Below are 25,136 nucleotides of genomic sequence, written 5' to 3'. Positions count from 1 at the left end.
GTTGGCCACAGAGGTGGCTTGAACATGGAAATGTTATGGTCCTCCAAATGGCATTGAATTACAGCTCCCCAAAGTTATTGGCAACATAAGGGCAAAAATGCTGGCAAATGCAGTTCAATGGCATTTGGTGTGCCACGTAGCACCCAGGAAAAGTTGAGGCTTTGTGGGAGAGCATCCACAAGGTTCCAGGCTCAAACCTTGGCTTATCCAGCAAGAACAGTGGTTCCCAACCTTTGGTCCGTGGAATACCAGTGGTCTGCAAGAACTAAAATATGGTCTGCGGTCTCACCGCTACTACACTGTTGCAACGAGAGTGACTAGTCTTGCAAAACCCTATTATAGTGCTGATGCTTATTAAATTTGGTTTTCTGTGGGTGAGCAGATGGCGACTACTGGATAACATATGTTGGTCCCAGTGGTGATTGGCACAATGGGTGCAGTGCCAATCACGTATGTTCTAGAGCTGATGTGGTCCATCCAATGCAATTTTCTGAATCAGCACCCCAAATAACCAAACCAAATCTAAAGTTGACCAAAAACCAATTCTAACCCTTTTGGTACTAATTTTTGAGAGTGGTCCCTGATCAAAGTGGTCCCTGGCCAAGTGGTCCCTGATCAATAAAAGGTTGTGAACCACTGAGAAGGAAGGAAGGAAGGAAGGAAGGAAGGAAGGAAGGAAGGAAGGAAGGAAGGAAAGGTGTCAAAGTCCTCCTTTTGTTAGAGGGCTTGGGAAGGGATTGCCAACCAATGAGGCCTACGATGAGCTAGACTGGGCATGGATCTGACTCAAGAAAAGGCAACTTCCACCTCTAATGTCTTAAGGCAGTGTTTCTCAACTTGGGGGTTGGGAACCCTCAGGGGGTCGCGAGGGTGTGTCAGAGGGGTTGCCAAAGAGTATCACAAAACGCAGCATTTTCTGTTGGTTGTTGGGGTTCTGTGTGGGAAGTTGAGCCCAATTCTATTTTTGGTTGGGTTCAGAATGTTCTTTGACTGTTGGTGGACTATAAATCTCAGCAACTAAAACTCCCAAATGTCCAGGTCTATTTTCCCCAAACTCCACCAGTGTTCACACTTGGGCATGTTGAATATTCATGCCAGGTTTGGTCCAGATCCATCATTGCTTGAGTCCACAGAGCTCTCTGGATGTAGGTGAACTACAACTCCAAAACTCAAGGCCAATGCCCACCAAACTCTTCCAGTATTTTCTGTTGGTCATGGGAATTCTGTGTGCCAAGGTTGGTTCAATATTATTGCGGGTGGAGTTCTGAATGCTATTTGATTGAAGGTGAACTATAAATCCCAGCAACTACAACTCCCAAATGACAAAGTAACCCCCCCCCCCCCCCCCACAAACACACCAGTATTCAAATTTGGGTGTATTGGGTATTTGTGCCAAATTTGGTCCAGTGAATGAAAATACATCCTGCCCATCAGATATTTACATGACGATTCATAACGGTAGCAAAATGACAGTTGTGAAGTAGCACTGAACATAATGTTATGGTTGGGGGTCACCACAACATGAGGAAATGGATTAAGGGGTCACAGCATTGAGAAGGTTGAGAAACACTGTCTTAAGGGAAGCAGAAATACTGGGAGAAGAGGGGAGGGAAGGCTCAAAGTTGCTTTCCTAAGCTTAGATACACAGCGGGGATGTCCACTGTCACTATAGAGTTTCAGGAACTCTGCCCATCTCCAAGGTGTGCTGCTTATCCATTTCTTCAAGTTTCCCAGAACTTAGCCCTGATGTGGAAAAGAGGCTTTAGAGTTGGGACTACAACTCCCAAGGCCAGCACAGATGAACTTTGGTTCCAGGGAGAATCACAGGAGTAACAGGGCCCCCTCTTCCTAGGCCTCTGGGCCTGGCTTTTAGATCCACAAACAAGGTTTTGTGGATCTGAAAGCTTTGTAAACAAAGCTTTGTTCTGCTTTGTTAAAATTGATTCTTGGTAGAACTTGGAAAGGGAAAAGTCAATTTTTCAGAACGTTGAATTCCCCCAGCCACACTTATATAAAAAGAAATCTTTCCAAACATCTAAGGCAAAGGGATGGCATTTAGAATAACTGAAAGGAGACAAAATCCAGGAATGGCATGAAGTTGGGACACAGAGGAATCCGTGCTTTTCTGCTTCCTGGTTCACCACCAGCACAATCTTTCCAGAAACACCAAAGTGCACGCACCTCCTCAAATTCATCTGGCTTGTAGAGGTTGGGCACCTCCCCAGAGCTGAGGATATTGTTGATGTCCTCCAGGAAGCATTCATCTGCAATCTGGGTGTCCACAAAGAGGAAGGTGGTGGGCTTTTGGTCTATGCCTGTCTGGCGGTAGAGCTTCTTGATATCTGTGGCAAAAAAAGAGTGAGGTCCATTCAAAGGCACAGCCACAAAGCCACATGGGCCTAGGCCTGCAACCCAGTCCCCAGAGTTCGAGGAGGAGCATGTCCTCACCTTCTCGGAACTCTTGTTTCCGGTACTGCCGGGAGATCTCGATCTGGAAGGTGTAGTACTCGCAAATGGAGGAGGCCAGGCGTGCCAAGCTCTGGCGGCCACTGCCTCCAATGCCTACCAGCAGCATGTTCCCTCGGGGCTGACTGATCACCCGGACAATGCGAGTTACTGTGGGAAAGCAAAGGCCAGGCTGTCACAACAGAGACAATTTGGCAGCAGAGCCCATTTGGGTGGGCTTCCAAACAATAGCCTTGTTATGCAATAACCAGAGCTTATTTTTAACTACAGTACCCAGAATACCACAGACCCCATGGCTAATGTGTCAGAAATATTAAAAATTAACTAGATAATTTTAATTACAAAAATGTGAGTCTAGTACTGAAAGGGTTAAATGGATGCAATGACAGCGAAAACTGCAACTCTATATGAGCAGGTGTGTCTCTGTGTAGTAGGCCTCTGTGTGAGTTTGCCTCAGTGGGAGAAAGGTCTCAGCTTGTGAGAAGGTCTCACAGTGTGAGGTAGGCCTTAGTCTGTGAGAGAAGCCTCTGTGTGAGGTAGGCCTTAGTGTGTGAGGTAAGCCTCAGTATGAGAATGCCTTGTGTGCGAAGCTCCAGTGTGAAGGTAGATCTTTATTTATGTCATGGAAACCTTGTTGCTGTAAATAGTCCAACCATATTATTTTGCTATAAAGAAAATCCTCTTATGGAAGAGATAACATGGGTCTGTGTGTTTTTATTCTTTTATCACTTTGGGCTATTGGTGCTGGGTTACACCACTGCTGGTAAGTTACTCTGCTGTGCATTTATGAGGAGGGTCTTTTGTTAATAAGCCCACTCACTCAACAGCTTTCTCTCAGTCCTGTGACAGAAACGAGATGCAAGGGTGGCTCAGAAATGTGACTGCATTGGAAAGGAAGAAGAAAAATATCTTGGTCTCCAATACCGGTTCCCCCTGCCCACCATAAATCAACATGCATGCCATCACACTTCGTATTTTAATTATCATAGAAATTGGGATCGGAGGAGAGCCTCCCCCTCCTGTCTTGCCGAGAAACAGCTATCCATCACCTGCTGGTAGTTAATAAGACTACTCACCAGCACAACGTTCATACTAGCTGAGGGCAACTCCAAGTTGTAGCCCATCAGAAGCAGAGCTTCCAAACCTGCACCTCATACACTTAGTTTAAGAAGACATATATTTGCCTTCCCTTCACAACCCTTCCACATTTTCCCATTGCTTCTTCAATTTTTTGTCTTGCAATGGGCAATCTGTGGAGGGACAGGTCAAATCATTTTGACTGGAGGCACTAGGAGCTTGCAAAGATACTGGCAGCAAATATATTGTGATTTGTTTCCGGATTGAGCTGTTTCCCACCCAAGTGGAAACCATCCTGGCACCACCCAGGATTGCAACTCCACACACTCACTGTGCTCAATGGCATCACGGAAAAGCACCAGTCTCATGGGCACCATCCCTGGCGTTCGGTTGTACTCCTCCAGCGCACGCTCCATCTCTGCCTTCAGGATATTCATGTCTGACAGGTCTTCATACACATTGCGCATGAAGTCCCCTGGAGAGAATAGATACTCCATGTCTTTGGGGAACCTCACTTCCAGCCTCCCATTGCTCTGACCATCCAGGATTTGATACCCATTGCTCCAGAACCAGACAAGCCAAAAAGTATCCTGCAACTCCCAACCTTCTTGAACAGGAGCTGGTGAGATATGCTCAAGAAGACTCGCATTCATAGTTGCAGTCATATTTTTGACCTTCAGTCAATTACATCCCAAACAAGCACAGAATTATTCTGTATATTTTGTATATGATGATTAGGCTGTGAGTGCCATATGTAGAAAAGGACACAAATCCTTAAAAAAACCCAGAAAAATAAGAGCCACAGATACAAACCAAAGATGGGGGAGCGCTTGTTGGGGCAGAGATTGTGCAAGGTCAGGTCAAAGAACGATCCCAGCTTCTCACTCAGGAGGACCACAAAGGTCTCCATGTCTGAAGCATCCACCAGGCGGTCAGAGAAAACCCTGAAGTAGAGGAGAAAGAATCCATGTGTTCTGAGGCTTATAGGGTCACTTTTCAATATACACACCTCCAGTGGCCTCTGTGTGGGCCCAGCCCCATGGAAGACAAGCTAATTCCTTAAAGCCCCAAAGAAAGAGAAGGGCTCTTGTGAGAAACAAGGTCTACTTATGAAAAGCCTGCCTTTCTCTATAGGACATCCATAACTCATGACCAGGCCCACCAACAGACAGGTTGATCTAGCTAAGCTTCAGTTTCTCCCTCTCCTCCAATCCCACAAGTGCCTTGAGACTCTCCCTTGTAGTTTCTTTCTATTGCCTTTTGAGAGTTTCCTTTCCAAGTTTCTCCTGAGGACTCCTGGTGTCCAACTACCACAAGGAACAGCATGTAAGGAGGCTGAGGTGAAGTGGATCTTATCTTTCTTTAACCAGACAAGGATATGGCCACAGGGCCTCTGTTTCTATAATGGGCCTCTGTTTCAGAAGCCAACCACCCTTCACTCCACTACCCCAAGGATGCTCCAAGGCCCATCCACCTGGAACAGCAGAAAGAAACCTTCATGATGCCTTTACCTGAAGCACTCATGAATCCATAGGCGTGTCAAGCTGGGCTTGGTATCATGGAAGTCCTTGTGGGCCCGAAGCATGCCTTGAAACACCTGAGCAAAAGGAGAAACAGAATCAGCATGGAGTCAACAGATTGCCAACCAGAACTATTGTATCCAGGGATCCACTAAGACAGGTGGTGTTGTGTTGTATAAGGCTCTGAAGGCAAAGAGCATGACTGTACCTGCCTATCCTTCTGTCATAAGGAGGACCATCGTTGTTGGACATACAACCACTGAAGGATGCCTCACAGTGAGCAGCAGTAATAGGGTTAGATCAGTGGTTCTCAGCCTGTGGGTCCCCAGATGTTTTTGCCTTCATCTTCCAGAAATCCTAACAACTGGTAAACTGGCTGGGATTTCTGGGAGTTGTAGGCCAAAACACCTGGGGACCCACAGGTTGAGAACTACTGGGTTAGATAGTTTGAGTGACCTCCCTTTCTCTGCCTGTCATCTATCCTGAACCCTCTGTGATGTGAACTGATACTCTTAGGGCTTTTTCTCAACCCTTTCTTCTTCCCATGATTCCCCTCTCAGCCTTCCAAGATGTAGCTAGGTGTTGTATCCCAGAGCAGGAATACCTCTGTCCTTAAACACCACACCAGTATTGTAAAACCAGCAAGCAGTTTATTGAAGAATATATGAAAGCCAAGCAATAAAATGATGGAAACAGTATAGTCCAAAACAGTATATTCCAAAGATAACAAATAGTCCATGAACTTCAAGATAAAAAGGTAAAAACACAAGATCCAAGGATGCAAAATCCAAGACAACAAGACAGCATAGAGATCCAATACCCAGAACAAGAACCTGGCAAAACTTGAAACATGATGCTAGAAATCTACTTGGAAAAAAGATGGTCATGAAAATTCAATGTTGACTAAACTGAGCTAAAATCCTTTCCCCATCTCATATAAAGCCTTTACTGTCTCTTGAAACAAAAGGAAAACATTCCGTTTGCCTTTACAACCAGATAATGATTTGGCAAGCTTGAGAACTTTCCCTTAGTTTACAAAAGTCTTGCATTCTAGCTTTGATCTAATTAACTTCTGCACCTAACAAATCATCATCAGAAGACAGTTTCTCAGAGAAAGGCTGCTGTGAGCCCCTTTCAGGAATTTGACCTTGGGAATCTACAGGAGAAGCACTCTGTTCATGAGAAACCCCAGGCCTCTCAGCAAGGCCAGAACCAGGCCTTTCAATAAGGCCAGGACTTATTTATTTATTATTTATTTACTATATTTGTATACTGCCTTTCTCAGCCCAAAGGCGACTCGAGGCGGTTTACAGAATGGGGGACAATGCCTGGCTCGAGAGCAGTACGTGTGAAAGAGATCTTGGAGTCCTCGTGGACAACAAGTTAAACATGAGCCAGCAATGTGATGTGGCAGCAAAAAGAGCCAATGGGATTTTGGCCTGCATCAATAGGAGCAGAGTGTCTAGATCCAGGGAAGTCATGCTACCCATACTCTATTCCGCTTTGTTTAGACCACACCTGGAATATTGTGTCCAGTTCTGGGCACCACAATTCAAGAGAGATATTGACAAGCTGGAATGTGTCCAGAGGAGGGCAGCTAAAATGATCAAGGGTCTGGAGAACAAGCCCTATGAGCAGCAGCTTAAGGAGCTGGGCATGTTTAGCCTGAAGAAGAGAAGGCTGAGAGGAGATATGATAGCCATGTATAAATATGTGAGAGGAAGTAACAGGAAGGAGGGAGCAAGCTTGTTTTCTACTTCCCTGGAGACTAGGACGCAATGGAACAATGGCTTCGGCAAGAGAGGAGATTCTATCTGAACATGAGGAAGAACTTCCTGACTGTGCGAGCCATTCAGCAGTTGACCTCTCTGCCCTGGAGTGTGGTGGAGGCTCCTTCTTTGGAAGCTTTTAAACAGAGGCTGGATGGCCATCTGTCAGGGGTGATTGAATGCAATATTCCTGCTTCTTGGCAGAATGGGGTTGGACTGGATGGCCCATGAGGTCTCTTCCAACTCTTTGATTCTATGATTCTATGATTCTACAGTTGGCAACAATTTAATGCCCCAATACCGTAAAATGTAATTAAAACCATTAGCATATGATATAAAACCATATATCATCAGTGTCTCCTTGACAACTCAGGCCCAGGAAAATCATCATCCCCATTGACATCAGACACAGGCCCAGAAAAACCATAATCTCCATTTATTTCAGACACAATTTCAGGCTGAACGATAACACTAGGTATGATCAACACCCTGCGTGATTTCCCTATTTTACAATGAAGCTTAATTTCATTCTCCAAGTCATTGGAGTGTTTGCTCCTTAAATCAAGATCTCTAACCACTGAATGCACTCTAATAATAATCACTCATGTTTTGGACCGCTACCTCAGGCTACCTGAAGAGCCAACTATTTGGTGTTCTTAAAAAGGGAAGGATATGAAGACTTTTAATGGAGGCTGGGACTCAATTTGCAACTTCTTTGCCCTCGCGCTAGAAAGGCCCTTCCGAAGCAGCCCTGGGCAGTTTGTCAAAGCCAGTTTGGGAGCAGCAGGGCTGTTTTGGAGTACAGTTACCAGGCTCTCCCAACCGGAATGGCTGATGGCCCAAGAACAAGGACCCCTTGCCGCCCGCCTTTACCTCCCCCTTCCATTTTCTGGCTTGATACTCTTTTTCACAGTGTGAGAACGGTGAGGCTGGCACCAGAACTAGCATCGCTCACATGTAACCTCCTGGCATTTGACGTGCGCGAGGACAGCTCCAGGGCTCGGGTTGGGACAAACGTTCAGTGGCTTTTGATATCTTCAAACTCTCTCCAAAGTTGCTGGGACCATTTGATGTCAGCTCTGCAACAGCACTGGCGGGAAGGAGATGCGCTCGCCTGGAATCCTAATGTTCCCAGCCCTTGGGCTCACATGGAGGAACATTCATTTGAAAAACACCCCCAAATCCTCTTCATTAACCCTTGTCTGATGGCAGCTGAAAAAGCATAGGCATCGGAGTTCTCTGACTGCAAAGGGACACGGGCGTACACATTCTTCAGCGCATTGCTTTTTTATTTGAACATAATGTTTGCAAGACCATCAATGTGTTGTTTTCTTTCCTAGTGGCTCATGTTAACAATATAACTGCCACAGTTAGCACTTAGTGGACCCAATCTTTCTCTGATCCTATGCCCAGTCAGGCAGAATGTAATAGGAGTGGAAAGAATAGGCACTGTTAGTCATTCCTCACCTGAAAAGTGGGATTCCTGACAACCAGGAAAACACACAACGAGCATAATGCAGAAAGTAGGATTCTATGCAGGTTTCATTTGGTACTTGCAGTTCATGTGTTTCATACAAGTTTTTACCCGAATATATCCGCTGGGAAATAGCAGCCAATAGTGAAAGGACCAAGGCAGAGACATCTCCAGCCCATCCCTTGTTTGGGTATCAGCCAGCATGTCAATTACTTAAATCAAGACATAGTTTTCTAAGATCTACAGAGACACTCGCTGGAACACCTCAGCAAGCGAGAGTCCAAAAGTGGTAGGCTCAAACCCAGAACCTCAATCAATGGCTGATACCAAATGAGAGACTCCCCCTTGGGCACACAGAAGACTGGGCGACTTGGAAGGCGCTGAACAGACTGCGCTCTGGCACCACGAGATGCAGAGCCAACCTCAAGAAATGGGGCTACAAAGTGGAATCCACGACATGCGAGTGTGAAGAAGAGCAAACCACTGACCACTTGCTGCAATGCAACCTGAGCCCTGCCACATGCACAAGGGAGGACCTTCTTGCAGCAACACCAGAGGCACTCCAAGGGGCCAGATACTGGTCAAAGGACATTTAATCAACTACCAAGTTTGCAAACTTTGTGTTTTTCATCTGTTTGTTTGTTTTGTTCTGTTAGAAATGTAATACAATTGTCTGGTTGCCCCTGACATGATAAATAAATAAACCCAAATACAAGGGTGGCTTTGAAAAAAAAAACATTCTTTCCATACAAAAACTCCATTGCTTCCAGAGATCCACAATTTTGTGTCCAAGATTTCTGAGTTGTTTTTTTTCTTTTTATATACAAAAAAACAACAGTGAAGTGTGCAAAAAATATGATCAGCTGGAAACTGTGTATTGTGAGCAATTGTGAATCATTTTTCTATTAAAACACACCATTGTTGCCCAAAAAACTGTGCAGAATAATTTCCTGAAATGCTTCAGGATGTGTGAATATCGAGTGGGAACCTCACAGAAATACTCATTTTCTCCCACAGCAGGGAGAAAGGCTATGAGACCAATTCATTCATACATGCAAGGATACAACAGCTGAATATTTACATGTACATACGTAAATAAAAAATACAGACCCAAACTTCTAAAATTATATCTTAGCTGTTGACAGAGGGGATCGCCATCCGCAAAAAAATGACACTCAGAATCTCCTCCTTGCACCTGGTGCCTCCCAGATATGCTTAACTACAACACCTATCATCCACAACCTAGGGATTGCAGCCAGACAGTGAAGACATCTGCCCTTGTGCTTCCCTACTCTGCTACTGTGTACGCATGCCAAGTGTGGAACACACCTCACCACGTTAAAACTGTGAATGTGGTTCTTAATGAGACATGCTGCATTATCACAGGATGTCTACACCCAACACTGCTGGAGAAATTATACTCTTTAGCCAGTATTGTACCACCTGACATCCATTGGGAAGTAGCAGCCAGCAATGGAAGGACCAAGGCATTTACCTCTCTGGCCCATTCCCTGTTTGGATATCAGCCAGCACACCAATGCCTTAAATCAATAAATAGTTTTCTAAGATCTACAAAGATACTTGCAGGAACACCTCAGCAAGTGAGAGTCCAAAAGTGGCAGGTTAAAACCCGGAACCTCAAGCCATGGCTGATACCAGATGAGAAACTGCCTCCTGGGTACACAGAAAACTGGGCAACTTGGAAGGTATGAACAGACTGCGCTCTGGCACCGCAAGATGCAGAGCCAACCTTCAGAAATGGGGCCACAAAGTGGAATTCACGACATGTAAGTGTGGAGCAGAGCAAAACACAGACCACTGACTACAATACAGCCTGAGTCCTGCCACATGCAAATGGAGGACCTTCTCACAGCGACACCAGAGGCACTCCAAGTAGACAGCTACTAGTCAAAAGACATTTAGCATCATGCCAAATTTTTAAAACTTTGTTTGAGGTTTTAATATCTTACAACTGTACCATAGATCCACTTCTGACACGATAAATCAGAGGTCCTCAAACTTTTAGAACAAAGGGCCAGTAACCTCGGACCAGTCCTTCAAACTGTTAGAGGGCCGGACTATAATTTGGAAAAAAATGAATGAATTTCTATGCACACTGAACATATCTTATTTGTAGTGCAAAAACACTTAAAAACAATACAATAATTAAAACGAAGAACAATTTTGACAAATATAAACTTATTAGTATTTCAATGGGAAGTGTGGGCCTGCTTTTGTCTGATGAGATAGGATTGTTGTGTGGTTTCAAGTTGTTTCAGACTTAGCTTGACCCTGAGCAAGGGCTGGGTAAATGACCTTGGAGGCCGTATTCGGCCCCTGGGCCTTAGTTTGAGGGCCCCTGTGATAAATAAACAGCCACAGCCACCATAGCCAATGGCTTCTTCTGAATCACAGTATCCACAGAGTGTTGAAACAATCACACATGCACTGACACAGACACAGTCCTCTGGACCTCAACAGAGTTTCAGAAAGCATGAAAAGGGGGAAAGAGTGGGGAAATGTACTTTTTTGATTCTGAGGAAGCCACAGCACCGAGGGGAAGGCAGAGAGGGGGAAGAGAAAAGCTTCCCTAACTTTCAGCTGAAGAACTAACAAGGCCTGGCTTCCTTGCCTGAGGCAGAATGAGTCTGGAACTTGTGGCTGAGCTGCTCCCCCTCTTTGTATCCTGAGCTGCATCAATCGAGGCGCGCCTGATGCTTCCCAGAGGGAAGGAGGAAAGACCGCCCAGTAAGTGTGCAATCCCAGAGAAGGGAGCCCTCCACAATGGCCCCTGCCATGCACCTGTCTTCGCTTGGAGGATAGTGTCCTAACCCCTGGCTTCCAAACAGACCTCATACCTTGGAAATGTCACGCAGGTTGAAGAGGTAGTGGATCTTGGCCGGGGTTGGCAGGAACTTCTGGACAACGCTGTTGTAGAGCTCCATCGTGGCCTCGGTGATGACGTTGCCGATGGGCTTCACCGCCTCGTCGAAATTCTGCAGCTTCTGATTTATCATGGTGCCAAAGATGCGCCGGATTTGTGAATCCTGTTATGGGAAGGGGAAAAGGAAAGCAGGGGTGGAGGGGCACTCCATGATAAGCATCTGGCCAAAGCACAGTTGTGGGACAACACCCCCCCCCCTGCCATTACCATAACTCCTCCCTGTATTGATCATTATCCAATATTAATCTTGGTAATTCAATCATTTTCCTTCCAAAGAAATCTCTCCTCTAAACAAAGCTTCATGGGGAGAATACCACAGAGGCATCACTGAACAAAATCGGTTCTTATTACTCAATCTACACTCGCAATAGTGATCTCCAAATTATGTGATCGTTAAAACTTGAAATCTGCTTTTATTTCGTCATACCAAAGATGAGCATGTTTCCAAAGCCATCTCATTCTAATTGCAATACTCTTTTGTATTCCAATGTTAACCAAAATTACACAAGCCAACAAAATCAAACTTTTTGTAATAATCAGAAATGAGAGTAGCACTGTTTAAATCAGTGTTTCTCAACCTTCCTAATACAGTTCCTCATGTTGTGGTGACCCCCCAAACATAACATTATTTCCGTTGCTACTTCGTAACTGTAATTTCGCTACTGTTATGAATCGTCATATAAATATCTGATATGCAGGATGGAGTTTCATTCACTGGACCAAATTTGGCACAGATACCCAAATCTGAATACTGGTGGGGCTTGGAGGGAGATTGATTTTGTCATTTGGGAGTCGGAGTTGCTGGAATTTATAGTTCAACTATAATTTAAGAGCATTCTGAACTCCACCAAGGATGGAATTGACCCAAACTTGGCACATGGAACTCCCATGACCAACAGAAAATACTAGAAGGGTTTGGTGGGCATTGACCTTGAGTTTTTGAGTTGTAGTTCACCTACATCCAGAGAGCACTGTGGACTAAAACAATGATGGATCTGGACCAACTTGGAACAAATACTCAATATGCCCAAAGGTGAACACTGCTTGAATTGGGGGAAAATAGACCTTGGGAGTTTTAGTTGCTGGGATTTATAGTTCACCTACAATCTAAGAGCGTTCTGAACCTCACCAATGATAGACTTGAGCCAAACTTCCCACATAGAACTCCATGAATGTGTTTTCCGATGGTCTTTGGCGACCCCTCTGACACCCCCTGGCTACCCCCCATGGGTCTTGACCCCCAGGTTGAGAAACACTGGTTTAAATCAATTTTATGCTGATTTTAAATATGTCTTTATTTTTTCCCATCATGTCAACTTTTTAAAATATAACAAATGGTACATTACAGCACACTACTGTAAAGTCTGCACATTTCACACCATATTCATGTAACACAAGCTGACAAGTATTTTCATCAGATATAATTTTGTGTCATTCTTATAGAGTTCTTTTGCGCTGAATTCCGATCTGTGTTTGTCTTTTCTCTACCATGTGCCCTTTTTGTGATTAGGCTAATTGAATAATTAATGCATTTACGTGCTGATATCAATTAAATTCTATTGATATGTGCATAAATGCATTAATTGATTAGCCTCATTGCAAAAACAACATGTAATAGAGAAAAAATAAAGACAGATCTGAATTCTGCGCAAAAAAAAAACTCTATAAGAATTATCTAAAATTGTATCTGATGAAAAATACTTGTTGTGTTATGGCCACATTCCCTTTTTGATGTGCCCTGCCATTGGGACCCATGTGGGATTTGTCAGCTAGGGGAAGGTACGTTATGGGACCGGAACCTTTGAATAGCATCACATCTCAGCAGGAAGTTGGGGCCCTGCCACACCAAGTTTGCAACACTCTTGCCACCCATAATACCAGCCCATAGTCTGTGGCTAGGTGTCCCGAGGTCACGCAGGGAGAGACCAGAAAATCTCTCTGCTGTGGGCGATGAAGCTGCTGGGATTCAGAAGAAGGATACCTTTATTGTATTCATTACATGTGGGGGATTTTCAAATAAAACCGGTATTAAAAATCCAAAATTACAAGGTTTTATAGGTCTCTTGAGATGGCTTTCACACCAAATATTAAAACAGCAGCAGTCCCTAAAGCAATATAATACATGCACATGAGTCTTGACGCTGCCTGTCGACTTAGAGTGATACCATGCATTTCCTAGGGTTTTCTTCATCAAGGAATACTGAGGGGTGGTTCTGCCCGTTTCTTCCTCAAAAAAATTTGCCTACAGCATTCATTAGTGGTCTCTCATCCAAGAAATATCCCTAATCCTAATCCCAATCCTACTTGGAATAGAATCCAACTCTGAGTCAGAAGTCACTCTTCTGCCACTGAATTGAACAGGTGCCCAGCAAGGCATTTCAATGGGGCAAGTGTGTTGTACTTTGAGTGTTAGGCATTGGGTTGTTGTAGGTTTTTCCGGGCTATATGGCCATGTTCTAGAGGCACTTTCTCCTGACATTTCGCCTGCATCTATGGCAAGCATCCTCAGAGGTAGTGAAGTCTGTTGGAAGTAGGAAAATGGGTTTATATATCTGTGGAATGACCAGGGTGGGGCAAGGACTCTTGTCTGCTGGAGCTAGATGTGAATGTTTCAACTGACCACCTTAATTAGCATTTGATGGCTTGGCAGTGCCTGGGGGAATCTTTTGTTGAGAGGTGATTAGATGTCCTTGTTTGTTTCCTCTCTGTTGTTGTGCTGTTCTAATTTTGGAGTTCTTTAATACTGGTAGCCAGATTTTGTTCATTTTCATGGTTTTCTCCTTTCTGTTGAAATTGTCCACATGCTTGTGGATTTCAATGGCTTCTCTGTGTAGTCTGACATGGTGGTTGTGAGAGTGGTCCAGCATTTCAGTGTTCCCAAAAAATATGCTGTGTCAAGGTTGGTTCATCAGGTACTCTGCTACGGCTGACTTCTCTGGTTGAAGTAGTCTGCAGTGCCTTTCATGTTCCTGGATTCGTGTTTGGGATAATGCCACGTTTGGTGGTCCCTATATAGACTTGTCCATACCTGCATGGTATACGGTAGACTCCTGTGTGAATGTTGAAACATTCACACCTAGCTCCAGCAAATACCAAATGAGAGACTGATACCTGATGAGAGACTCCCCCCTGGGCACACAGAAGACTGGGCGGCTTGGAAGCCGCTGAACAGACTGCGCTCGGGCACCACGAGATGCAGAGCCAACCTCAAGAAATGGGGCCACAAAGTGGAATCCGCAACATGTGAGTGTGGAGAAGAGCAAACCACTGACCACCTGCTGCAATGCAACCTGAGCCCTGCCACATGCACCATGGAGGACCTTCTTACAGCAACACCAGAAGCACTCCAAGTGGCCAGATACTGGTCAAAGGACATTTAATCAACTACCAAACTTGCAAATTTTGTGTTTTGTCTGTTTGTTTGTTTTGTTCTGTTAGAAATGTAATACAATTGACTCGTTGCCCTGACATGACAAATAAATAAATAAATAAATAGGTACCGCTTCTGCAGGAAGGTAGCGGCGCTCCATGCAGTCATGCCGACTACATGACCTTGGAGATGTCTATGGACAAAGCCAGCCCTTTGGCTTAGAAATTAAGTCTAATCATGTCCAGAGTGGGACACGATTAGACTTAATGTCAAGGGGAAGCCTTTACCTTTTTTTACTGTGAGCTTCCTTGGGTGCCATGTATGGAAAAAGTGGGATATGAAACAAACAAACAGGCAGTCCCCATCAGCATCACGGAGGCCCACCTGCTGAGTACCATTATAAGGATGTTCAAACTGTGATGGAAGGAAATCAGTTTGTACATTTGCCAGTCAGGTCTGATCTCAAGCATCTCAAACAACTAAGGCGCAATGAGGCAGTTGCCTCAGGCCATGAATTTGTTGGGGGGTGCAATCTGGCCCCTCAGAAGCAAGCGCAAGGTAGAGGGGAGATGCCTTGAGCATTTCAAAAGGCTTAGCATGGAGGAGAACTTCTCGGTGGATACGACTCCCCAGGAGCTGAGCAGGAGGAGGCGCAACTCTGGATTCCATGCCTCGGGCACCAAAACGCCTTGGCCCAGTGTTATGTTGCCAGCAGCGTTTTCTCTGCCCTCTCCCCCAATGACATGCTGCTTCCTGGCCTCCCGGCTTTGATTTGGGATATCGGGACTTGTTGTCACTCAGCGTTATGCAGAACAGCAAAGGCTTGTTTGGGACCCCGCTGTATGGAGGCCGACCGTAGAGCTGCCACGCTCTGCCTTGATCCCAGGGGGGCTCTGGGAAGGGAGAGGCCAGCTGGACAAGCCCCTTGGGCCACTCCTGTGGCAACCAGTGGCCTCCCAGCATACCCTGCCCCCCAGGAGAGGTGCCTGGGGCTGTGATTGCCTGATTAACCTCTGGTCCGGGAGCCCTCCCGGCAGGGCCACCCTCTGCATGCCTAAGCAGCCCTTACAGTGGGGAAGGTCATGTTGATGAGGTTGAAGCGGCTCTGAAGTCGGCTGGAGATCACCGTGCGCCCTCCTCCGGGAGGCCCCATGGCAGCCATCAGGAACATGTCCTGAGGGGGAGAACAAACAGGCACAGATCAAACCCAAAAAGGAAATAAAGGCATCCCTCCCTCCACCCCGAACCCCGCCGCCCGCCTCTCTGCCTTTCCATAAAAGTGTTTTTAGTAGTGCGACACTAAGCGGCCCAGAGGGACCTGTGGAGGGGGCAGCCGGGAGGCAGGCAGCATACAAATGGGGGCCCTGCCTGGAAGTGGAGCCGGTAATAGCTGCGGAGGCACGTGCCGGCGCTCCAGCCGGGAGACGGGAGGATGCTTCTCACGCCCACTGCCCCCCCACACCTGATGCTCCCCATCCACTCTTGAAATTCAGATACACAGCTTCTCAGAAAGCACCGAGGACAATTATTCCAGGCACAAATGTGCTTCTCCGCTCACAGGTTGCTGAGTTTTCAAACAAGGGAGGAGGAGGAGGAGGGGGCTAAGTAGACGATGCGTTAACAGCGTGATTGCATTTAATGTGTGTCTAGACGCTTCCTTTTCAGCAACAGCCACAGGAAGGAGAGCGGCAGCAGCAGTGCCGCAGAGTTCCTGACCACAGTCCTTGGAGCCAAAGATGCTCAAGGCCCAACGGCAGATAGGATGCGGCCCCTCTGCCCCACACATCTAGGCCCCATAACCGAACCCTCTTCCACGCACAGAGTTTCTAAAGGAAGAAAGTTTCCTACTATATTCAAACTCCAGGAAAGGAGATTCCACCTGAACATTAGGAAGAACTTCCTGACTGTGACAGAGAGCTGTTCAGCAGTGAAACTCTCTGCCCTGGACTGTGATAGAGGGTCCTTCTTTGGAGGCTTGGAACAATGGCTTCAAACTCCAGGAAAGGAGATTTCTCCTGAACATTAGGAAGAACTTTCTGACTGTGACAGAGAGCTGTTCAGCAGTGGAACTCTCTGCCCCTGAGTGTGATAGAGGCTTCTTCTTTGGAGGCTTGGAACAATGGCTTCATACTCCAGGAAAGATTACTCCTGAACATTAGGAAGAACTTCCTAACTGTGAGAGTTGTTCAGCAGTGGAACTCTCTGCCCTGGACTGTGATAGAGGCCCCTTCTTTGGAGGCTTAGGAACAATGGCTTCAAACTCCAGAAAAAGAGATTTCTCCTGAACATTAGGAAGAACTCCCTGACTGTGTGTGAGAGAGCTGTTCAACAGTGGAACTCTTTGCCCCGGAGTATGATAGAGGCTCCTTCTTTGGAGGCTTTGAACAATGGTTTCAAACTCCAGGAAAGGAGATTCTACCTGAACATCAGGAAGAACTTCCTGACTGTGAGAGCTGTTCATCAGTGGAACTCTCTGCCCTGGAGTGTGGTGGAGGCTCCTTCTTTGGAGGCTTCTAAGCAGAGTCTGGATGGCCATCTGTCGGGGGTGCTTTGAATGCAATGTTCCTGCTTCTTGGCAGAATGGGGTTGGACTGGAGGGCCCACCAGGTCTCTTCCAATTATAGGATTCTCTGATTCTACCTCCCTTGTCCCTGAAGGATGATAACTGACTGTTCTTAAGGGAAAGGCAAGGGGGGCCTGGTACTGGGGATCGAGGTGTCACTCAATGGCTGGGATTTCCCAGACCCTTTCAGAGGAAGGACTGGTAAGCTTTGGTGAACCCGCCTCACCTTGACGTATTTGACCGTCTGCTTGGTCCGGTCATACCAGAAGCCATAGTCCAGCCAAAGACGGATCAGCTCCAGGGGAGGCTGGGAGCCAAACTGGTCCTTGGCCGGCATGTTGAGGTCATCCATGAAGGTGATCATGCTCTTCCCGCCCATGGGCACGTAGACCCCCTTGGTCCGTTTCTCGACACGGCTTTCAATGATGCTCTGGACATTGTTTGAGGTTGTCTGTGTGAGGGGAAAGGAGGCTCACTGAGTACAGACCACTTATTGCAAACCCTTCAATCTTTCCTTCCACTGAACTGTTTCTTTGTGTAAACGATGCAGACGAGAGAGTATGCACGCACCCCTCCCACATACTCCAAGATAACCCAAGGGCCGGGCTTTAGCACAGCAGGTTAAACCACAGGCTGTAGTAAATATTGTCAGTAGAAAGGCTGCCAGTTCAAAGTCCAGGTCAGGGTGAGTTCCTGGCCTTTAGCCCAGCATCTGCCAACCTAGTGGTTTGTAATAATAATAATAATAATAATAATAATATAATAAAAATAATGCTTTATTTATACCCTGCTACCATCTCCCAAGGGACTCATTGCAGCTTACATGAGGCCGAGCCCAAACACAACAATAACAATAACAGCAATAATACAAAAACAATACAAAACTCATGGCAAAATAAGCAAAAACAATAACAATAACACAATGCATTTAAAAAAGCAAATATGAGCAGATAAATAGGTACTGCTTAAAAATGGTGTCCCCCTGGTGGCGCAGTGGGTTGAACCACTGAGCTGCTGAACTTGCTGACCGAAAGTTTGGTGGTTTGAATCTGTGGGGTGAGCTCCCACTGTTAGCCCCAGCTTCTGCCAACCTAGCCGTTCAAAAACATGAAAATGGGAGTAGATCAATAGGTACCGCCTTGGGGAAAGGTAATGGCGCTCCATACCGTCATGCTGGCCGCATGACCTTGGAAGTGCCTATGAACAACGCTGGCTCTATGGCTTAGAAATGGAGATGAGCACCATACCCCAGAGTAGGACACAACTAGACTTAATGTCAAGGGGAAATCTTTATCTTTACTAAAAGTGTTTGGGGGGGAGGGTATGCTGAGGCACCCATAAGGAATGCCAGCGATTCGATCAAAGGAGGAACAAAGCTCTTTGGCAGAGGAGATTGAGTAATAACACACTCCCAGTGGCAGGAAGCAAGCACAAAGCCTCCAAGATGCCGAAGATGGCAAAAGCCAATCTATACCATTGTCTATGTACAATTGTCTGTCTTGTTTGTGTATAAAACAGCATTTAATGTTTGCCGCATATGTATGTTCTGTGGTCCGCCCTGTGTCCCCTTTGGGATGAGAAGAGACGAATATAAATACTGTAAATAAATCATAATTATGGGGCACCTCTCCAATTACCTGTGCAGACATGTTGATGACCAGCACGGCCCACTTGATGCTATCAAGAGACTGGAGAACACCTTGTGCAATGGAGGTCTTGCCGGTGCCCACCGGGCCAACCACCAACACTGGATTCTGGTTGGAAATGAGGGCGTTGACGAGGTAGTTGTAACGCATGGTGTCCACGGTTGGGACAATAATCTTGTAGAAGGGGGCGCTGGTGAGAGAAAGGGAAGGCCCCAGCTGAGATGACCACTCTCCCCTCCGGACTCCAGGCCTCCCTCCTCGACACCCCCCGCAGGGAGGAGACATGGTGTTAGCCCCAAGTGCCATTATGGTCCTTTTGGACGGGGCTGTCACGGCTTTGCAAAGGACATTGGTCTAAATGCATGAAGACATCCGACACGAGACACAATTCGTGCAGCTGTCATCCCCGCTGGAGCCTGACAGCTTGGAAGAAAGCCACCGTTAATGAAGGCTTCTCCCTCCACCCGCCGCTTGATGCGGGTGGCCAGCCGCCCGTGGCAGCCTTGGGACCACGTTCCGGTAATTTCAGGCCACTGATCGGATTAGGGGTGGGAAATGGATCCAAGCCACTGGCTCAGAGAACAAAACCAGCCGTGCAATTCGGTGGCCTGCCAGGGAGGAATCGGGCGCGGGCAACAGACAAGCCAAGCTGTGTGCGTGTGTGTAACTACAGACAAGAGGTGATCAGAGAGAATTCCTTTCTCTTGCCAACACACTGTCACGGATGTAAGAAACCAAGGCGTGGGGCAGAAAGGTTACTCAGAAGAGTGAATCCCCATCTCCACAAACACATACACACATACTAGGAGCCCTCGGTGGCTTGTGCCAGCAGGACTTAAGACCAACAGATCACAGGTTTGAATCCGGGGAAAGTGCGGATGAACTCCCTCTGTCAGCTCCAGCTCCCTACGTGGGGACATGAAAGAAGCCTCCCACAAGGATGGTAAAACATCAAAAACATCCAGGTGTCCCCTGGGCAACGTCCTTGCAGACGGCCAATCCTCTCACACTAGAAGCGACTTGCAGTTTCTCAAGTCGCTCCTGATACGAGAAAAAACAAAACAAAAATGCACATACAGGGAAGAAGGCCTCTTTGACAGCTCCCTTTTGGTTTCTTTAATGCACAAATGTAAGCAGAACCTTCCTGAATCAAGCCACACACACAACCAGTCTTCTGTTAAATGTTCCAATAAGACAGATAAATCTCCATTCATTGATTTGGCTCCCAAAAAGACAGTTCCATAAAAGATTTATTTTAGATTTTAGCAGTCCTTCAATTTCACAGTTGTTACTCTCTATGCATTCACATTTACATCATAAATTTGGAATTCTCATAAACCGAGTGTTCGAGGAGAATGGAACAAGGCCTCTTATCGGAAATCCAATACCAAAAAGTGGGCCAATTCCCATCATTACAAACTGCCCCTCTAAGTCTCAGATAAATTCCTCAGAGAAAATATATCAGTCATATTCTCCTAAACACTTTAGTTGGAAGAAATTGGAAGAAGACCTACAACATTAAAACGAGAATATCTGAATCAAATTCTGAGACAGCTGTACCACCTGTTACCAGAACAAAAACAATCAGTCCCATATCCTGCTTCCAAAAGTGGCCAATAAATTGCCCCCATGAAAGGTGAAAGGTCTCCAGCTTTGGCTCTTCCAGCTATAAACAGCCTTCAATAGGCCTCCTCCTCCTTTTCCCACTCCATGCCATCCATACCAGTACTTATCTCCAGATTTCATGGGAGCAAATATTCTAAATGAGTTACTAAGTAAAATGGGCTTCTGTTTTCTCAACCCTGCTGGTTTCAGGAAAGGCAAAAGCTGCACATCACAAGTTTGAACCACACACAGCACATAGAAGACTGTTTCAAAAGGAACCAGATTACAGGAGAGATGTCTTCTTAGACCTGTCAGCAGCATATGATACTGTAAATCATCACCTTCTCCTGAGAAGAATGTATAATATTACAAAGGACTACCACCTTGTCCGCTTCATAGGAAATCTGCTACAAAACATGAGCTTCTTTGTTGAGTTCCATGGCCAGAGAAGTAAATGGCGAAAACAGAAGAATGGCCTGCCTCAGGAGAGCATGCTTGCTCCATCAATGTTTAATATGTACACAAATGACCAGCCACTGCCAGAAGGAACAGAGAGTTTCATCTATGATGACGATCATGCCATCACTTCTCAGCAGGGAAATCTGAAATGGCTAAACAGAAGCTCTCCAAAGTTTTGGGTACTCTTACTACCTATTACAGGGGAAACCAGCTGATTCCTGATCCATCTAAAATGCAGGCATGTGCTTTTCACCATAAGAACACACAAGCTTCTCGAGCTCTGAGAATGACCTGGGAAGGAATCCCACTGGAGCATTGCAGCACATCCAGATCCCTGGGAGTCACTCTGGACCGTGCTCTGACTTATAAGAAGCACTGCTTGATTATCAAGCAAAAAGTGAGTGCTAGAAATAATATCATACGAAAGCAGACTGGCACAACTTGGGGATCACAACCAGACACAGTGAAGACATCTGCCCTTGCGCTTTGCTGCTGAATATACATGCCCAGTGTGGACTATATCTCACCACATTAAAACAGTGGATGTTTATTTTTTAATGAGACATGCCACATTGTCAGAGGATGTCTATGCCCCACACCACTGGAGGAATTATACTGTTTAGCCGGTATCGCACCACTTGATATCCGCCGGGAAGTAGCAGCCAATAATGAAAGGACTAAGGCATGAACATCTACGGCCCATCCTCTGTTCGGATTATCAGCCAGCAGTCAACACCTTAAAGCAAGAAATAGCTTCTTAAGATCTACAGCGACACTCGCTGGAACACCCCAGCAAGCGAGAGTCCAAAAGTGGCAGGCTAAAATTCTGAAGCATGGCTGATACGGATGAGTAACTCCCTCCTGGGCACACAGAAGACTGGGCAACTTGGAAGGCGGTGAACAGACTGTGCTCAGGAACCACAAGATGCAGAGCTAATTTTAAGAAATGGGGCCACAAAGTGGAGTCCACAACATGCGAGTGTGGAGAAGAGCAAACCACAGACCATTTACTACAATGCAGCCTGAGCCCTGCCCCATGCACAATGGAGGTCCTCACAGCAACACCAGAAGCATTCCAAGTGGCCAGCTTCTGGTCAAAGGAAATCAAGTATACTGCCAAGTTTTTAACTTTGCATTTTAAAAAATATATTATAATTGTACCCTCCTTTCGCTTCTGATATGATAGATAAAAATAAATAAAGAGGTCCTGCATTTGCTGGAGAAAACCAGCGGGAAATAGTATCCCTCCCCAAGTGCTGGCCACTACCTGTGTTGGTGAAGGGATGCTGGAAACCATATAACATAGTTAACTTATTTCAAGTGGTGGAATTAAGGTTCATGCAAACCGAGGACTGTCTTGTGGATTCAGCCACACTTACTGTCAGCCCCTTCTTCATTGGCCAACCAGAAGGATAAGCCTCAGTGTTTTGCTTCTGGAGAACCCTGTGGAAGGGAGGGTTTACTCACTTGGCTGGGTATCGCCACATCTTGGGGAGCTTATCCTCAAAGGAAGACCACTGCTTCCGCTTGGGGTCAACATAATATTCATAGACGGTGTCCTGGGAAGGAAGGAAGCGAGACTCTCAGGTGCAGAAACTTTATGAGGTTCCTTTTGACACAAGGATTGCAACACAAGAATGTGCCCCTGGCAGAATAAACAATGGTGGATTGGGGTTGCTGTGAGTTTTCTGAGCTGTCTGGCCATGTTACAGAAGCATTCTCTCCTGATGGTTCACCCACATCTATGTCAAGCATCCCCAGAGGTTTGTTGGAAACTAGGCAAGTGGGGTGTATATATCTGTTGAATGTCCAGGTGGGGGAGAGAACTCTTGTCTATTTGAGGTAAGTGTGAATGGTGCAATTGGCCACCTTGATTAGCACTGAATGACCTTGCAGGCTGATTCCTGCCTGGAGGCATCCTTTGTTGGGAGGTGTTAGCTGGCCCCGATTGTTTCATGTCAGGAGTTCCCCTGTTATTTGAGTGTTGCTCTTTCTTTACCGTTCTGATTTTAGAGGGTTTTTTTTTTTAATATGGGTAGCCAAATTTTATTCATTTTCATGGTTTCCTCCTTTCTGTTTAAATTGTCCACATGCTTGTGTATTTCAGTGGCTTCTCTGTGTAGCCTGACATGGTGGTTGTGAGAGTGGTCCAGCATTTCTGTGTCCTCAAACAATATGCTGTGCCCAGGTTGGTTCATCAAGTGCTCTGCTATGGATGACTTCTCTGGTTGGATTAGTCTTCAGTTACTTTCGTCTTCCTTGATTCGTGTCTGGGCAATGCCACATTTGGTGGTCCCTATGTAGAATCATAGATTATGGAGTTGAAAGAGACCTCGTGGGTCATCCAATCCAATCCCATTCTGCCAAGAAGCAGGAAAATTGCATTTAAAGCACCCCCAACAGATGGTCATGCAGCCTGTTTAAAAGCCTCCAAAGAAGGAGCCTCCACCACACTCTGGGGCAGAGAGTTCCACTGCTGAACAGCTCTCACAGTTTGGAAGTTCTTCCTAATGTTCAGATGGAATCTCCTTTCTTGTCGTTTGAAGCCATTGTTCCCTTGCGTCCTAGTCTCCAGGGCAGCAGAAAACAAGTTTGCCCCCTCCTAACTATGACTTCCTCTCACATACTTATACATGGCCCTCATCATGTCTCCTCTCAGCCTTCTCTTCTTCAGGCTAAACATGCCCAGCTCTTTAAACCGCTCCTCATAGGGCTTGTTCTCCAGACCCTTGATCATTTTAGTTGCCCTCCCCTGGACACATTCCAGGTATATATAGATAAACCTCACTTGCTTGGTTTCTAATGGCCCTCACAATCTCTGAGGCTGCCTGCCACAGATGTGGGTGAAATGTTAGGGGAGAATGCTTCTGGAACATGGCCATAGAGCTCGGAAAACTCACAGCAACCCAGCAATTCTGGCCATGAAAGCCTTTGACAACACAATGGTGGATCTTCCCAGCAAAAATGTAAGGTGAATTTTTTTCTTCAGAAACTTTTCCACACTATACCTATATTTATATCCATATCTATCTCCATAATTGTTGGGCTGTTGCACTTCAATCAGTCATGCTGGATAGGTTAAATATAGGTTATGAAGTTCTAGTTATTCTTCTGAGGAGACGAGTACTGACAAACCATAGTATTTACAGGAACGGAATAGCAAATTACAGTTAAGCTGTGAAATATCTCGCTTCTCAATCAGTCACAAGTCCAGGTAGTCAGGACAAAAAGTGATCTGGTACAAAATGCACGTAGCATGGCCTTAAAGTCGAAAGCACCACAGTTTATGCCGCAGCAAAAGAAAATTAAACTGTTGATATATCTTGATACACTTCTCTAGAAAATAGTTTTCTTTCAGGTGCTGCCATTTTTGCTAAATAGTAAACATTATCTGTTATGTGTGACATTACAAATATTTGGGGAAATAATTAACAACAAAACATTGTAGAGTGCACTGGAAAATTATGCTCCCCCCCCCCCCCTTTTCAGGGCCATTTCAGCCAGGCATGGGTAAACCTGGGCTCTCCAGGTCTTTTGGACTTCATCTCCCACAATTCCTAACAGCCTCAGGCCCCTCCCTCTCCCCCCTCAGCCACTTAAACAACTGTTAAGAGTCAGTGGGCCAAAGCGAGTCCTGAGGAGTCTGAGGTAAGTGTCATATGTTCTGCAGTTGATGGTGGTTGGTGATAGAAGGGTTAATGTGAGTATTAGTTCTAGAGGGTTTGGTGATCTGTAAGTGGGAGTTCATGAGTGAAAGCAATTAGGGGTGGAGGTGTGCAGGAGATGGGTTGCAGCTGGGTGTTACTGGATTTAAGGAGCTAACCTTGAGACTGATCTTTGGGAGAAAAGTATCTGTTGCATTTTGGTGGTGGATGCTGCTGGTTTTTCCCCCAGGTCTGTTGGATTTTTCGGTATCCTAACATGTCTCCTTGGAATCTTGAACCTTTGGACTGGCTTTTGACTACAGTATAGACTCTTGATCCATGGACTCTGTTATTGAACTCTCGGCATTTGACCCCTGGACTGGACCCTTTTGACTACGAAGTTATTTTTGCTATCAGTTTTTGTTTATTCTGTGGCTGAGTGCTATATTTGTATTTTATATTTTGGACTATAAAAACAGCCAGCAAGTAAGGGCTGTTTTCATTAAATTATTTGATAAAACTCGGAGTTTGGTTCATCTCTACCTAAACAAGGTAGAGCCCTGGCAACATGACAGTAAACCTCAGTGGGAGAAAGGTCT

At 45.8% G+C, this 25,136-nt stretch overlaps 1 protein-coding gene across 1 annotated transcript in view; it reads right to left on the bottom strand.

Moving 5' to 3' along the window:
- DNAH2 (dynein axonemal heavy chain 2) overlaps window positions 1–25,136 on the bottom strand; it is a 202,285-nt gene that overhangs the window by 52,920 nt on the left and 124,229 nt on the right. The window contains exons 47-56 of the mRNA XM_060779843.2: window positions 22,361–22,452; window positions 18,821–19,019; window positions 17,410–17,634; window positions 15,690–15,794; window positions 11,165–11,353; window positions 5,055–5,140; window positions 4,357–4,487; window positions 3,875–4,018; window positions 2,449–2,616; window positions 2,182–2,342 (exon numbers count right to left, since the gene is read on the bottom strand). Coding sequence (XP_060635826.2) covers window positions 2,182–2,342; window positions 2,449–2,616; window positions 3,875–4,018; window positions 4,357–4,487; window positions 5,055–5,140; window positions 11,165–11,353; window positions 15,690–15,794; window positions 17,410–17,634; window positions 18,821–19,019; window positions 22,361–22,452 — 1,500 coding nt within the window. The remainder of the gene's footprint in view (window positions 1–2,181; window positions 2,343–2,448; window positions 2,617–3,874; window positions 4,019–4,356; window positions 4,488–5,054; window positions 5,141–11,164; window positions 11,354–15,689; window positions 15,795–17,409; window positions 17,635–18,820; window positions 19,020–22,360; window positions 22,453–25,136) is intronic.

Source organism: Anolis sagrei, chromosome 6 (assembly GCF_037176765.1).
Source record: "Anolis sagrei isolate rAnoSag1 chromosome 6, rAnoSag1.mat, whole genome shotgun sequence".
Classification (NCBI taxonomy): Eukaryota; Metazoa; Chordata; class Lepidosauria; order Squamata; family Dactyloidae; genus Anolis; species Anolis sagrei.
This window is presented reverse-complemented; position numbering and strand designations above follow the sequence as displayed.